This window comes from Rhinopithecus bieti, unplaced genomic scaffold (assembly GCF_001698545.2).
Source record: "Rhinopithecus bieti isolate Rb0 unplaced genomic scaffold, ASM169854v2 scaffold_35856, whole genome shotgun sequence".
NCBI lineage: Eukaryota > Metazoa > Chordata > Mammalia > Primates > Cercopithecidae > Rhinopithecus > Rhinopithecus bieti.
Window position 1 is genome coordinate 2432102 of NW_016815820.1, and position 12561 is coordinate 2444662.

At 46.0% G+C, this 12561-nt stretch overlaps 1 protein-coding gene across 2 annotated transcripts in view; it reads left to right on the plus strand.

The window, feature by feature from the left end:
* The window catches only part of SNF8 (SNF8 subunit of ESCRT-II), a 15421-nt gene extending 2993 nt beyond the window's left edge, over nucleotides 1-12428 (plus strand). Inside the window, exons 3-8 of one of the 2 annotated variants that reach the window (XM_017853989.1) lie at nucleotides 1936-2074; nucleotides 5118-5222; nucleotides 6313-6385; nucleotides 9175-9316; nucleotides 10806-10880; nucleotides 11914-12428. In XM_017853989.1, coding sequence (XP_017709478.1) covers nucleotides 1936-2074; nucleotides 5118-5222; nucleotides 6313-6385; nucleotides 9175-9316; nucleotides 10806-10880; nucleotides 11914-12051 — 672 coding nt within the window. In that variant the 3' untranslated portion in view covers nucleotides 12052-12428. The remainder of the gene's footprint in view (nucleotides 1-1935; nucleotides 2075-5117; nucleotides 5223-6312; nucleotides 6386-9174; nucleotides 9317-10805; nucleotides 10881-11913) is intronic. The other variant, XM_017853990.1, reaches the window with a different exon arrangement.
* Nucleotides 12429-12561: the final 133 nt, after the last annotated feature.

The following is a 12561-nucleotide window of genomic DNA, read 5'->3' on the forward strand; positions in this document are numbered from 1 at the left end:
AAAAAAAAAAAAAGAAAAGAAATTGGGACACTGGAGTGTTAAGTCATATATCCAAGGTTGTATGGGTAGTAAGTGGTAGAGCTGTTATTGATTTACATCCTCTGGGGCTTTTCATTTTAAATACCTCAGAATAAAATGAAAATATTGCCTAACCTGTGGCACCACCACCATCATGACATCTAGGCACACACCAGGACAGTGTGTGAGTGATGGGGGTGCAGCTCCTGTGCAGTTTTCTTTTCCAGCCCTTCCCTGCTCTTTACATGCTCCAAGTTTACCCAGTGATTGTGATTGGGGAAGAAGAGGAGGAAGCTGTTAAGCAGGAAAACGGGGCTGTGAGCTGAAGAAAAATAGTAGGCCCAGGCTGTGCTCTTCAAAAGCTCCCACTCACAGGGGAGATGGCTGCAGGAATCAACTGAAAATTGTGATTAAAAGAATGTAGAGGTTTCTGACAGTTTTGTGTGAGAAATATTGGGCTAGGAGTGCTTATTCTTGGTGGGATAGAAGATGGTAGGAAAAGAGAAGGGGTAATACAAAGTCAGAAAATCCCCAAGTCTTTTGTATTTAACATGAAAAGCAATTTGGCAAATTAAAGTCCCAGAGCAGTTCTTTATCTGGAATTGATCCCCAGGGAGGTTCATGACTCAAAAGTTTTTTTTTTAAATTTATATTGGTTGGTTGGTTGATTGATTGGCCCTGCGCGGTGGCTCACATCTGTAATCCCAGCAGTTTGGGAGGCTGAGGCAGATGGATTGCTTGAGGTCAGGAATTCGAGACCAGCCTGGCCCACATAATGAAATCCTGTCTTCACTAAAAATACAGCCGGGCGCGGTGGCTCAAGCCTGTAATCCCAGCACTTTGGGAGGCCGAGATGGGCGGATCACAAGGTCAGGAGATCGAGACCATCCTGGCGAACACAGTGAAACCCCGTCTCTACTAAAATACAAAAAACTAGCCGGGTGACGAGGCGGGCGCCTGTAGTCCCAGCTACTTGGGAGGCTGAGGCAGGAGAATGGCGGGAACCCGGGAGGCGGAGCTTGCAGTGAGCTGAGATCCGGCCACTGCACTCCAGCCTGGGCGACAGAGCAAGACTCCGCCTCAAAAAAAAAAAAACAAAAAAAACAAAAAAAACAAAAATCAGCCAGGTGTGGTGGTGTGTGCCTGTCATCCCAACTACTCAGGAGAGGCAAGAGAATCGCTTGAACTGGGAGGCTAAGGTTACAGTGAGCTGAGATTGTGCCAGTGCACTCCAGCCTGGGCGACAAAGCAAGACTCTGTCTCAAAAAAAAATTAGAAAAAATATATACATATGTTGACTGATTGAGACAGTGTCTTGCTATGTTGCCCCAGCTAATCTCGAACTCCTGGGCTCAAGTGATCCATGTGGGATTACAGGTGTGAGCCACCATTCCTGGCCAGACTCAAAGGTTAAACAGATTCATGCGACACTTCATTTTTTTTCCCGTCCACCCTTTCCATCGGGGGGTAAAGATTTTCTAATGGGTGAACACTGCATTCCCTCATTTCTAAGATACAATGAATTATTAGGTACATCTTCAAATTAATAAGTTTTTCTGGGTAAAAGAAAAGGAATACCACATTATATATAACACTTTGTTCTTTTTTTGTGCATGTATTTGGTTGTATATATGTGCACCTTGATTATGAAATGCATCCTGATTTTAGAATAGGAACGCACAAAAAATTGTCTATTTTGGAAGTGAGAAAACAGTACAGCATCCCATTTCTACTGACAATAGAACTGTGAAGGAGAGGCAGGGATAAAAAGAGAGATAGATGGTAAACAGCATAATGGTAGGCTGAGAGAAACTGGTTATTTCAGCCTTTGCCATGCCGCAGGACTGGGCATCTATTTTTGGCATCTGATTATCATCTGGCTGGGCTGCCCTTCACCACTCCCTGTCCATCCAACAGATGTCAAAGCAGTTGGACATGTTCAAGACCAACCTGGAGGAATTTGCCAGCAAGCACAAGCAGGAGATCCGGAAGAATCCTGAGTTCCGTGTGCAGTTCCAGGACATGTGTGCAACCATTGGCGTGGATCCGCTGGCCTGTAAGAAGTTGTCTGTAGGGGTCCAGTGTTCTTATAGAGAACCTTAGGGACAGAAGCTCACATAGTTGTTGTTACCACTGTTGGGGCATCCCCTAGAAAGGCCTACAAGAAGACCCAGAGGGTGTCGTCTTTAGGGTGTACCTAGCAGGATGCCTAGTTACTGTCTGCTATGGAAGATAGACCAACTATAGGCTGAGTAGCCGGTGTCCATGATCATTACTTGAATGATCTACAGTAGAATTTTTTTTTTTTTTTTTTTTTGAGACGGAGTCTCGCTCTGTCACCCAGGCTGGAGTGCAGTGGTGCGATCTCGGCTCACTGCAAGCTGTGCCGCCTCCCGGGTTCACGCCATTCTCCTGCCTCAGCTTCCCTAGAAGCTGGGACTACAGGCGCCCGCCACCACGCCCGGCTAATTTTTTTGTATTTTTAGTAGAGACGGGGTTTCACTGTGTTCGCCAGGATGGTCTTGTTCCCCTGACCTCGTGATCCGCCCGCCTCGGCCTCCCAAAGTGCTGGGATTACAGGCGTGAGCCACCACGCCCGGCTACAGTAGAATTTTTTATGGCATTTTCCCTCTTTATTAAAAAATACTTAATTTTGGCCAGGTGCAGTGGCTCATGCCTGTAATCCCAGCACTTTGTGAGGCCAAGGCAGGCAGATCACTTGAATCCAGGAGTTCAAGATCAGCCTGGGCAACATGGCGAGACCCCATCTCTACAAAAACTATAAAAATTTGCCCTGTGTGGTGGCATGTGTCTATGGTCCAGCTACTTGGGAGGCTGAGGTAGGAGGATTGCTTGAGCCTGGGAAGTTGAGGCTGCAGCAAGACCTTGTTTAAAAAAAAAAAGTTGTGTTTTTTTTGAGACAGAGTCTTGCTCTGTCACCCATACTGGAGTGCAGTGGTGCCATCTTGGCTCACTGCAACCTCTGCCTTCCAGGTTCAAGTAATTCTTGTGCTTCAACCTCCCAAGTAGCTGGGATTACAGGCCTGTACCACCAAACATGGCTAATTTTTGTATTTTTTGTAGAAAGGAGGTTTCACCATGTTGTCCAGTTTGGTTTTGAACTCTTGGGATCAAGTGATCAGCCTTTCTTGGCCTCCCAAAGTGCTGGGATTACAGGCATGAGCCTCTGCACTGAGCCCTTCCTCATACTTATAAACTTTAAAAAAAATTATTGGCCGGGCATGGTGGCTTACGCCTGTAATCCTGGCACTTTGGGAGGCTGAGGCAGGCAGATCATGAGGTCAGGAGATCAAGACCATCCTGGCTACCATGGTGAAAACCCGTCTCTACTAAAATACAAAAAATTAGCTGGGCGTGGTGGCAGGCATCTGTAGTCCCAGGTACTTGGGAGGCTGAGGCAGGAGAATTGCTTGAACCCAGGAGGCGGAGGTTGCAGTGAGCCAAGATTGCGCACCTTCACTCCAGCCTGGGCAACAGCGAGACTCCATCTCAAAAAAAAAAAAAAAAATTACTAATTTATTATTTTTTAGTGTTGAGGTTTCTGTCACCTAGTCTGGAGTGCATTGGTGCCATCAGCCCACTGCAGCCTTCAACTCCAGGGTTCAAGTTACTTTCCTGCCTCAACCTCCCGAGTGGCGCTGGGACTAGAGGCGTGAGCCACCGTGTCTGGCCCCACTATTTTTTTTTTTTTTGAGACAAGAGTCTCGCTCTGTTGCCCATGCTGGAGTACAGTTGTGCTGCAGTCTTGGCTCACTGCAACCTTCTCCTGGGTTCAAGTGATTTCTCCCACCTCAGCCTCCTGAGTAGCTGGGACCACAGGTGTGTGCCACCATGCCTGGCTAATTTTTTGTATGTTTAGTAGAGACAGGGTTTCAACGTGTTAGCCAGGATGGTCTTGATCTCCTGACCTCGTGATCTACCTGTCTCAGCCTCCCAAAGTGCTGGGATTACAGGCGTGAGCCACCGCTCCTAGCCTGGCCCTGACTTTTTAAACATACATGGGATTATAATTCCTACTGCTCTACAACTTGCATTTTTCTTTTCTTTTCTTTTTTTTTTTGAGATGGAGTTTTGCTCTTGATGCCCAGACTAGAGTGCAATGGCATGATCTTGGGTCACTGCAACCACCCAGGTTCAAGCGATTCTCCTGCCTCAGCCTCCCGAGTAGCTGGGATTACAGGTGCCTGCCACCACGCCTGGCTAATTTTGTATTTTTAGTAGAGACAGGGTTTCTCCATGTTGGTTAGGCTGGTCTCAAACTCCTGACCTCAGGTGATCCGCCTGCCTTTGCCTCCCAGAGTGCTGGGATTACAGGCGTGAGCCACTGCGCCCAGCCCGCATTTTATTTTTTATTTCTACACTCCTGGTAACTCGCAGAACATTCAGTGGATTTTGAATGCTGAGTCTGCATATTCTTTCTCTTAGTCTTGTCTAGACGATATTTTCCATTATATTTCACTGTATGTTGTGTGAATAGAAACTTGTTTTTTCAGTATCCTGAGCCAGAATTAGCCATAGAAATGACTTTTGTTTTATTTTTTTTAATTTTAATTTTAATTTTTTTTTTTTTTTGAGACAGTTGCGCTCTTGTTGCCCAGGCTGGAGTATGTTGGTGCAATCTTGGCTCACTGCAACCTCTGCCTCCTGGGTTCCAGCAATTCTCCTGCTTCAGCCTCCCAAGTAGCAGGGATTACAGGCGCACGCCACCACTCCTGGCTAATTTTTTTTTAGTTTTAGTAGAGATGGGGTTTGCTGTGTTGGCCAGGCTGGTCTCGAACTCTTGGTCTCAAGCGATCCGCCCACCTCGGTGTCCCAAAGTACTAGAATTACAGGCATGAGCCACTGCGCCCAGCCAGAAATGACTTTTAGATTGCCTACCCTCTGGAACTGTCTGACCCTGTTCTTCAGCAGGAGTTACCGTAATAAGTCTGATTGTTTCCTGAGTAGCAAATGGAGCAGAAGAACTTCATGCCATGCAGGGAAAACTTCCCATATGATAGACGGTTTAATGCAGCTTTGAAAGAAAAGAAGGGATGTAAATTAATCAATAACCAAGACTTTGTTTTTCTGTCTTGTAGCTGGAAAAGGATTTTGGTCTGAGATGCTGGGCGTGGGGGACTTCTATTACGAACTAGGTGTCCAAATTATCGAAGTGTGCCTGGCGCTGAAGCATCGGAATGGAGGTGAGGGTGGCTAGGTCCTGTGAACTGGACTCTGGACTTCTCTGAGAGGGAGAAAACCGTAAAAGATTATCGTTTCCGTCCTGCAGTCTACAGGCCTCTAAGGACTTGAGAGACATCTTAGCTGTTTCATGCAGTTGAATCCATGGCAAGTCTCCATGGCCAAGGGTAAATAGAATTACCTGAACGATTGTCTCTGTTCTCCAAAGATCTTTGGCCAGGAAGGTCTAGTTCCTACTCAGTACAGAAAATAGTAGGGAGGTAGGAAATAGGTCTTTTCCCCTGATGTCTGATGTGTCTGGAGTGATTTTCTCATTAGTAACTATAGTCCTGCACTGTCTCTCTGACGTATGGGAATGCCAACTGAGTCTCTGTGTTCCCTCAAATTTGACCTTAAAATTTGTCATTTGGTGATGCTGTCCTTCTTAGTAAGCACATTAAATGGTGTGGATTGAAGTTGCAGAAAGAAAACTTAAAACCATTTACAAATCATCATCGACTATAAATAGACACGGCCTTGATGTCAAGAGGACATTTATAGTTTTTCAAAGATGACATTGCTTTTGTTTTTAGATTTTCATGGCTCTCACTCTGTTGACAGGCCAAGCAAGGTCTCAGAATCCATTTCTCATATTATGGCCAGTTATTTCATAAGAAGAGAGTTTTTTTTTTTTTTTTGAGACGGGAGTTTCCCTTTTGTTGCCCAGGCTGGAGTGCACTGGTGCGATCTTGGCTTACGGCAACCTCTGCCTCCCAGGTTCACGTGATTCTCCTGCCTCAGCCTCCGTAGTAGCTGGGATTACAGGCATGCGCTACCACGCCTGGCTAATTTTGTATTTTTAGTAGAGATGGGGTTTCTCCATGTTGGTCAGGTTGGTCTCAAACTCCCAACCTCAGGTGATGCGCCCACCTCGGCCTCCCAAAGTGCTGGGATTACAGGCGCGAGCCACTGCGCCCGGCCAAGGAGAGAGTTAAAAAAAATTAGGAACTAGAATGTTACTTGCTATTCATAGGCCACTGGAATGTAATGGCTGTGGACTTATTTTAAAGCGGGTAATCTCTTTTTCTGATTTCTGTTCCCTGTCTCCAATAGGTCTGATAACTTTGGAGGAACTACATCAACAGGTGTTGAAGGGAAGGGGCAAGTTCGCCCAGGATGTCAGTCAGTAGGTCTTGTCTTTCAATCCCTTGGAGTACAGAAAGAGGTCTTTAAAATTCAGATGGGGGCCGGGCGTGGTGGCTCACACCTGTAATCCCAGCACTTTGGGAGGCTGAGGTAGGTGGATCATGAGGTCAGGAGATCGAGACCATCCTGGCTAACACAGTGAAACCCCATCTCTACTAAAATACAAAAAATTAGCCAGGCGTGCTGGCGGGTGCCTGTAGTCCCAGCTACTCGGGAGGCTGAGGCAGGAGAATGGCGTGAACCCAGGAGGCGGAGCTTGCAGTGAGCCGAGACCGCGCCACTGCACTCCAGTCTGGGCAACAGAGCGAGACTCCATCTCAAAAGAAAAAAAAATAAAAAAATTCAGATAAAACTCTTTTCTCCCTATTCCTCATGTCTAGGCTAGCTTAGAAATCTGTATGATCTCCATATTGTACAGAAAAAAAAAAAAATGAAACAAACAAAAAATAAGAGACAAGGTCTGACTGTTGCCCAGGCTGGAGTACAGTGGCACGATCGTAGCTTACTGCTACCAAGATCGTTGCTTGCCTGCAGCCTCAAGGAATCCTCCCACCTCAGCCTCCCAAGTAGTTGGGATTATAGGCATGGGCCAGTACGCCTGGCTATTTTTAGAAAACAGAAAATAGAGAGATATAAAAAGGGAAACAAAAACCATTATCTCTCAACTAAGAGATTACAACTGCTATATATTTTAATGTAGTTCCTTCCAAGCATTTTTTCATGTATTATTTTTTGACAAACTTGGGGCTATAGTTTTTGTTTTTCTTTGAGAAAGAGTCTTGCTGTCACCCAGACTGGAGTGCAGTGGCCTGATCTTAGCTCACTGCAACCTCTGCCTTCTGGATTCAAGCAATTCTTGTGCCACAGCCTCCCCAGTAACTGGGATTACAAGGTGTGCACCACCATGCCCGGCTAATTTTTGTATTTTTTGTAGAGATGGGGTTTCACCATGTTGGCCAGGCTGGTTTTGAACTCCTGGCCTCAAGTGATCTGCCCGCCTCAGCTTCCCAAAGTGCTGGGATTGCAGGTGTTAGACTGTATCCAAGGGCTGTGTATAGTCTTGAGATTATTTGAGGCCAAGGAGACTAGAGTAGGTGCCTAGAAAGGCTGGGGAGGGAGGTGGTAGTGAGATGATGGAATATAAATTGATCTAGTTCACCAGCTTCTATGTGTGAGTCCAGTTTGAGAAAAGATAAAAGGCTGTTTTTGATGTAACTTCCAAGGAGTCAGCCTACTATGAGATCTTGAAGACCTAGAATATTCAAAGAAAAGTAACGAGGCTGGGTGCAGTAGCTTACACCTGTAATCCTAGCCCTTTGGGAGGCTGAGGTGGGAGGATTGCTTGAGGACAGGAGTTTGAGACCAGCCTGGGCAGTGTAGTGAGATCTTGTCTCTACAAAAAATAGTTGGGTGTTGAGGCATGCACCCATAGTTCTAGGCTGCAGTGAGCTATGATTGCACCACTGCACTCCAGCCTGGGACACAGCAAGATGTCATCTCTACTTTTCTTTTTTTTTTGAAATGGAGTCTCGCTCTGTTGCCCAGGCTGGAGTGCAGTGGCGCAATCTCAGCTCACTGCAACCTCTGCCTCCCCGGTTCAAGTGATTCTCCTGCCTCAGCCTCCCGAGTAGCTGGGATTACAGGCACCTGCCACCACGCCCTGCTAGTTCTTGTATTTTTAGTGGAGATGGGGTTTTACCATGTTGGCTAGGCTGGTCTCAAACTCTCAGCCTCCCAAAGTGCAGGAATTACAGGTGTAAGCCACCGCACCCGGCCAAGACCTCATCTCTTTTTTTTTTTTTAAAAAAAGGAAAATGATAACAAAAGATTACTAGCCATACTCATTGCAAATTCTCATGAAGAGAGGGTGAGCATTTGAAGCATTTCAGTTTGCTATTCTTGAGGGTTGGAGAATGCATTCCAATCTACCTAAAAGTGCCCTTTCCCTGGCTGTTTGGGTGATATATTTTTGAGCTTTGGCAGAGGTTTTAAACTCTGTGTGTGGGCTGGATATGTGATCTACACACTGTTTTGTAGGTTTTCTTCTTCTCTGATTTCAGTTAGAATCAGAAAACTTGGCAGTATTGGGCTTGAATTTCCACTTGGCAATAATCAGCTGGGTTGCCCCCTTTAAAATAGATAAGCATTCTCTAGTTTGCCACAGGTGACACTACCCCCTATTGCCTCTTCAGCTCATTCACATTTCCTGATGGGCATCTGCAGGTGTATCTTTGACCTCTGTCTGGGTGTTGGAATGAGTGGTTTGCTGAGCAGAGAGGCTGACTCCTATGATTGTCAAAGCATCACTTATTGCTCCTTGACCCTGTCTTTTTACTGACATAGTTGAGTGTTGTGCAGCCTTTTATTATTTTAGAGGCAGGGTCTTGCTCTGTCACCCAGGTTGGAGTACAGTGGTGCACGATCACAGCTCACTGCAGCCTTGAACTCCTGGGCTCAAGTGATCCTCCCACCTCAGCCTCCCAAGGACTATAGGCGATTGCCACCATGCCCTGCTAATTTTTTATTTTTTTATTTTTTAGTAAAGACAAGGTCTTGCTGTGTTGCCCAGGCTGGTCTCTAACCCCTGGGCTCAAGCAGTCCTCTCATGTGGGCATCCCAAAAGTGTTGGGATTATGGGTATGAGCCACTGCGCCTGGGAGTTGTGCAGTCTTTTAAATTTTCTGTCAGTGTCCTGCCCAGGGCACAGCTGAAACTGTGTTGTTAGGTCTGATCTGCCAAGGGTTGTTAAGCAACTCTTCCTCACCTCAGAGACGACCTGATCAGAGCCATCAAGAAACTAAAGGCACTTGGCACTGGCTTCGGCATCATCCCTGTGGGCGGCACTTACCTCATTCAGTCTGTTCCAGCTGAGCTCAATATGGATCACACCGTGGTGCTACAGCTGGCAGAGGTACTGGTGCACCTTCAAGTGTGTGTGTGTGTGTGTGCAAGGGACAGTCTGCGATGCAAGGCTGTCAGCAGTTCTGAGCTCCTGCTCCCCATTATGCAGGTCTTTTGCTGAGACTACCCAATGGATGAACTACTCAGGCCTGTTCTTGTTCAGCAGACATTTATTGAGCAGCTACAGTGCAAAGCACTGGGCCAGGCTGTGGGGCATATAAAGATAGGAATGATAAAATTCCTGCTCTCAAGGAGCTTACAGTCTAGTTAGGTAGACAGACATGCAGACAACTAACTAGATTTCTTTGGGTAGCCAGACTCTTCTATGTCTTTTGAAACTACTTTATGGATTCTTCAAAAACAGATTTTAAGAAGTCTTGTTTGCCATGCCTCTGTCCCTCATCATGCCTTAAGCATATGCCATCTTCCCCCAAATCCCCATCAAGTATTTAGGGTAGATATGTTCAGTTTTATTATTTTTGAGATGGAGTTTCACTCGTTGCCCAGGTCGAAGTGCAATCGTGCAATTTTGGCTCACTACGATCTCGGCCTCCTGGGCTCAAGTGATTCTCCTGCCTCAGCCTCCCAAGTAGCTGGGATTACAGGCGTGTGCCACCACGCCCAGCTAATTTTGTATTTTTAGTAGAGATGAGGTTTCTCCATGTTGGCCAGGCTGGTCTCGAACTCCCGACCTCAGGTGATGTGCCCACCTCGGCCTCCCAAAGTTCTGGGATTATAGGCGTGAGCCACCTCGCCTGGCCCAGTTTTCTTTATAATGTAAAACAGAACTAAATAAGGGAGGGGCTTTTCTGTATTGGAGGATGAGTATAGAATGAGGCAGGGCAAGGGCTGAATATTTAAATAATGGAGATTATTAGCAGTTTATGATTCTTCTTCCTATCAGTTAATTGTTCAGAATCTTCCCTTGTCATGCTCTAGAGTGCTTTGCAGAAGTCTAACTTAACATGTTAGTACAAGGGACTCACTCTTTTTTTTTGGGGTGGAGTCTCACTCTGTCGCCCAGACTGGCATGCAGTGGCGCAATGTCTGGCTCACTGCAGCCTCCACCTCTCAGGTTCCAACTGTTCTCCTGCTTCAGCCTCCCGAGTAGCTGGGATGACAGGCATGTGCCACCATGCCGGCTAAGTTTTGTATTTTTAGTAGAGATGGGGTTTCACCATGTTGGCAAAGCTGGTCTCGAACTCCTGACTTCAGGTGATCCCCCCACCTCAGCCTCCCAGAAGTGCTAGGATCACAGGCATGAGCTACCGTGCCCGGCCTGGACTCCACTTTTAAGATTGAACCCACCAACCTACCTCTGTCATGCTGAAAGTCACTTGTCTCTCTCCCCGCTGGAACCTTTAAACATTTTCTGTGTTCTCTCATGATTGACAGCTTTTCCTCCTGTCTGGATAAGTCTGTTGTTCCTGGGCAGGTCCTGGGTTCTAAGGGAAGGTGCACTCTTTAACTGATTAAATCCCCATTCCTCCTTCCTTCAGAAGAATGGCTACGTGACTGTCAGTGAGATCAAAGCCAGTCTTAAATGGGAGACCGAGCGAGCGCGGCAAGTGCTGGTATGCAACTTTCGAACAGTCCAGAAAAGACAGGCCCCAGTTGGGAGGATGTGGGTTTCACAAAGGCAGGAGCTTCAGGATTGCTTTGCTGGCCTTCTGCCTTGAAGGCTATCGCTGCCATGCTAGAAGGAAGCCCAGCACTTCTCTTCATGCTACCAAGAAGGTAGAACTCAGGAAGGCAGGTTCCTAACTCTGGTGTGCACACAATACCAGGCTGCCCCTGCTACTTGGGGAACTGACACTCTCTCTCCTGAACATGCTGAGCCTGGACTGGTCAGGAGATTAATGTAGTTTCTACTGAAATTAACACTGTTAGCACAGTGATGGGAATTATTAACTATGTTAATTACATATCTGTAATTATCCACTAAGCATTATATTGCATAGTGTATACTCTAGCTTTATACATACACATTTCATGGTACTGATGAATGAATGAGAAGAGGGAGCAATGTAAGAATGTAAGAACTCTGGCTTCAGTACCTTTTTTCCTTATCCAAGCAATTCAACTGTCTAAACCTTCCATTTCATCTGTAAAATGGGGATAACGTATTTATCTACCTAATGATACTGTACAGAACCAATCCATTTTGAGCATATTTCCAGCTCTAGGAACTGAGTCTATTCTTGCGTAAGTATGGTCAATTATGTTTGTTACCTGGTATAAGTTAACTCAAAGGTAGCTAAACAGTGATCTCTGTGTTGTTTCTGGGAAAATGGAGGCAGTGATTTGCTGAAGGCCATACAGCAAATATTTCTGCAGCCATGTGTTCTTTCCACTATATCCCACTATGCTAGGCTTACCCCTCTTCCTCAGCAGCACAAGTTAAATGACTTCGTAGCATTTTTCACATTCAGGCAAAGGCCAAGGCCAAACAGCTCATTTAGTTGGTTGTGTAAATGTTTGAAGGCACTTAGTAGATTTAGTTTGAAAACCTCACTGAAGGCAAAATAGGTTTGGGGGTTGCTTACCTACCCTTTGTCTACGGAACCTCCCTGTTCTCAAACTGTTCTTCTTCCCTTTTCCCTCCAGGAACACCTGCTGAAGGAAGGGTTGGCGTGGCTGGACTTACAGGCCCCTGGGGAGGCCCACTACTGGCTGCCAGCTCTCTTCACTGACCTCTATTCCCAGGAGATTACAGCTGAAGAGGCCAGAGAAGCCCTCCCCTGACTGCGTGTGGAACGGCACACAGCAGCAGGCAGGGAGGAGGAGGAGGGCAAATAAACCTGGGTAGTTTTGTTTATAAAAAAAAAAAAATAGAAAAAAGTTCCAAGTTTTCTTTCTTCCCCATTCTTTTATTTTGAAAAGTGCCTTCACATTGCATCTTTATTGGAGAAAACCTTGCTCATTCAGTAAGGATAATCTGATTAACACAGAAAACGGCAAGCACATATAAAATGATTTGTGCAAGTCATCTGCAAGTTCATGGAAGAGCTGGGCCTGGAATGCAGGTTGTTTCCTGGCCTGTCTAGTCTTTGTAGCTGTGAGACATAGATTACAGCCTATGCTAATTCAAACGTTTTTAATAAAATGTTCCTTATCTCAAACTAGCTGGTCCTAATGGACCAGTAAATACTATTCACTCTTTCAGCCTCTTCTGGCTTCCTCTGTAGAGGCTCTAGGTTATGACAAAGTTAGCTGTGAGTGTGAAGGAAATAGAAGTCAATGTCCAATCGTGGC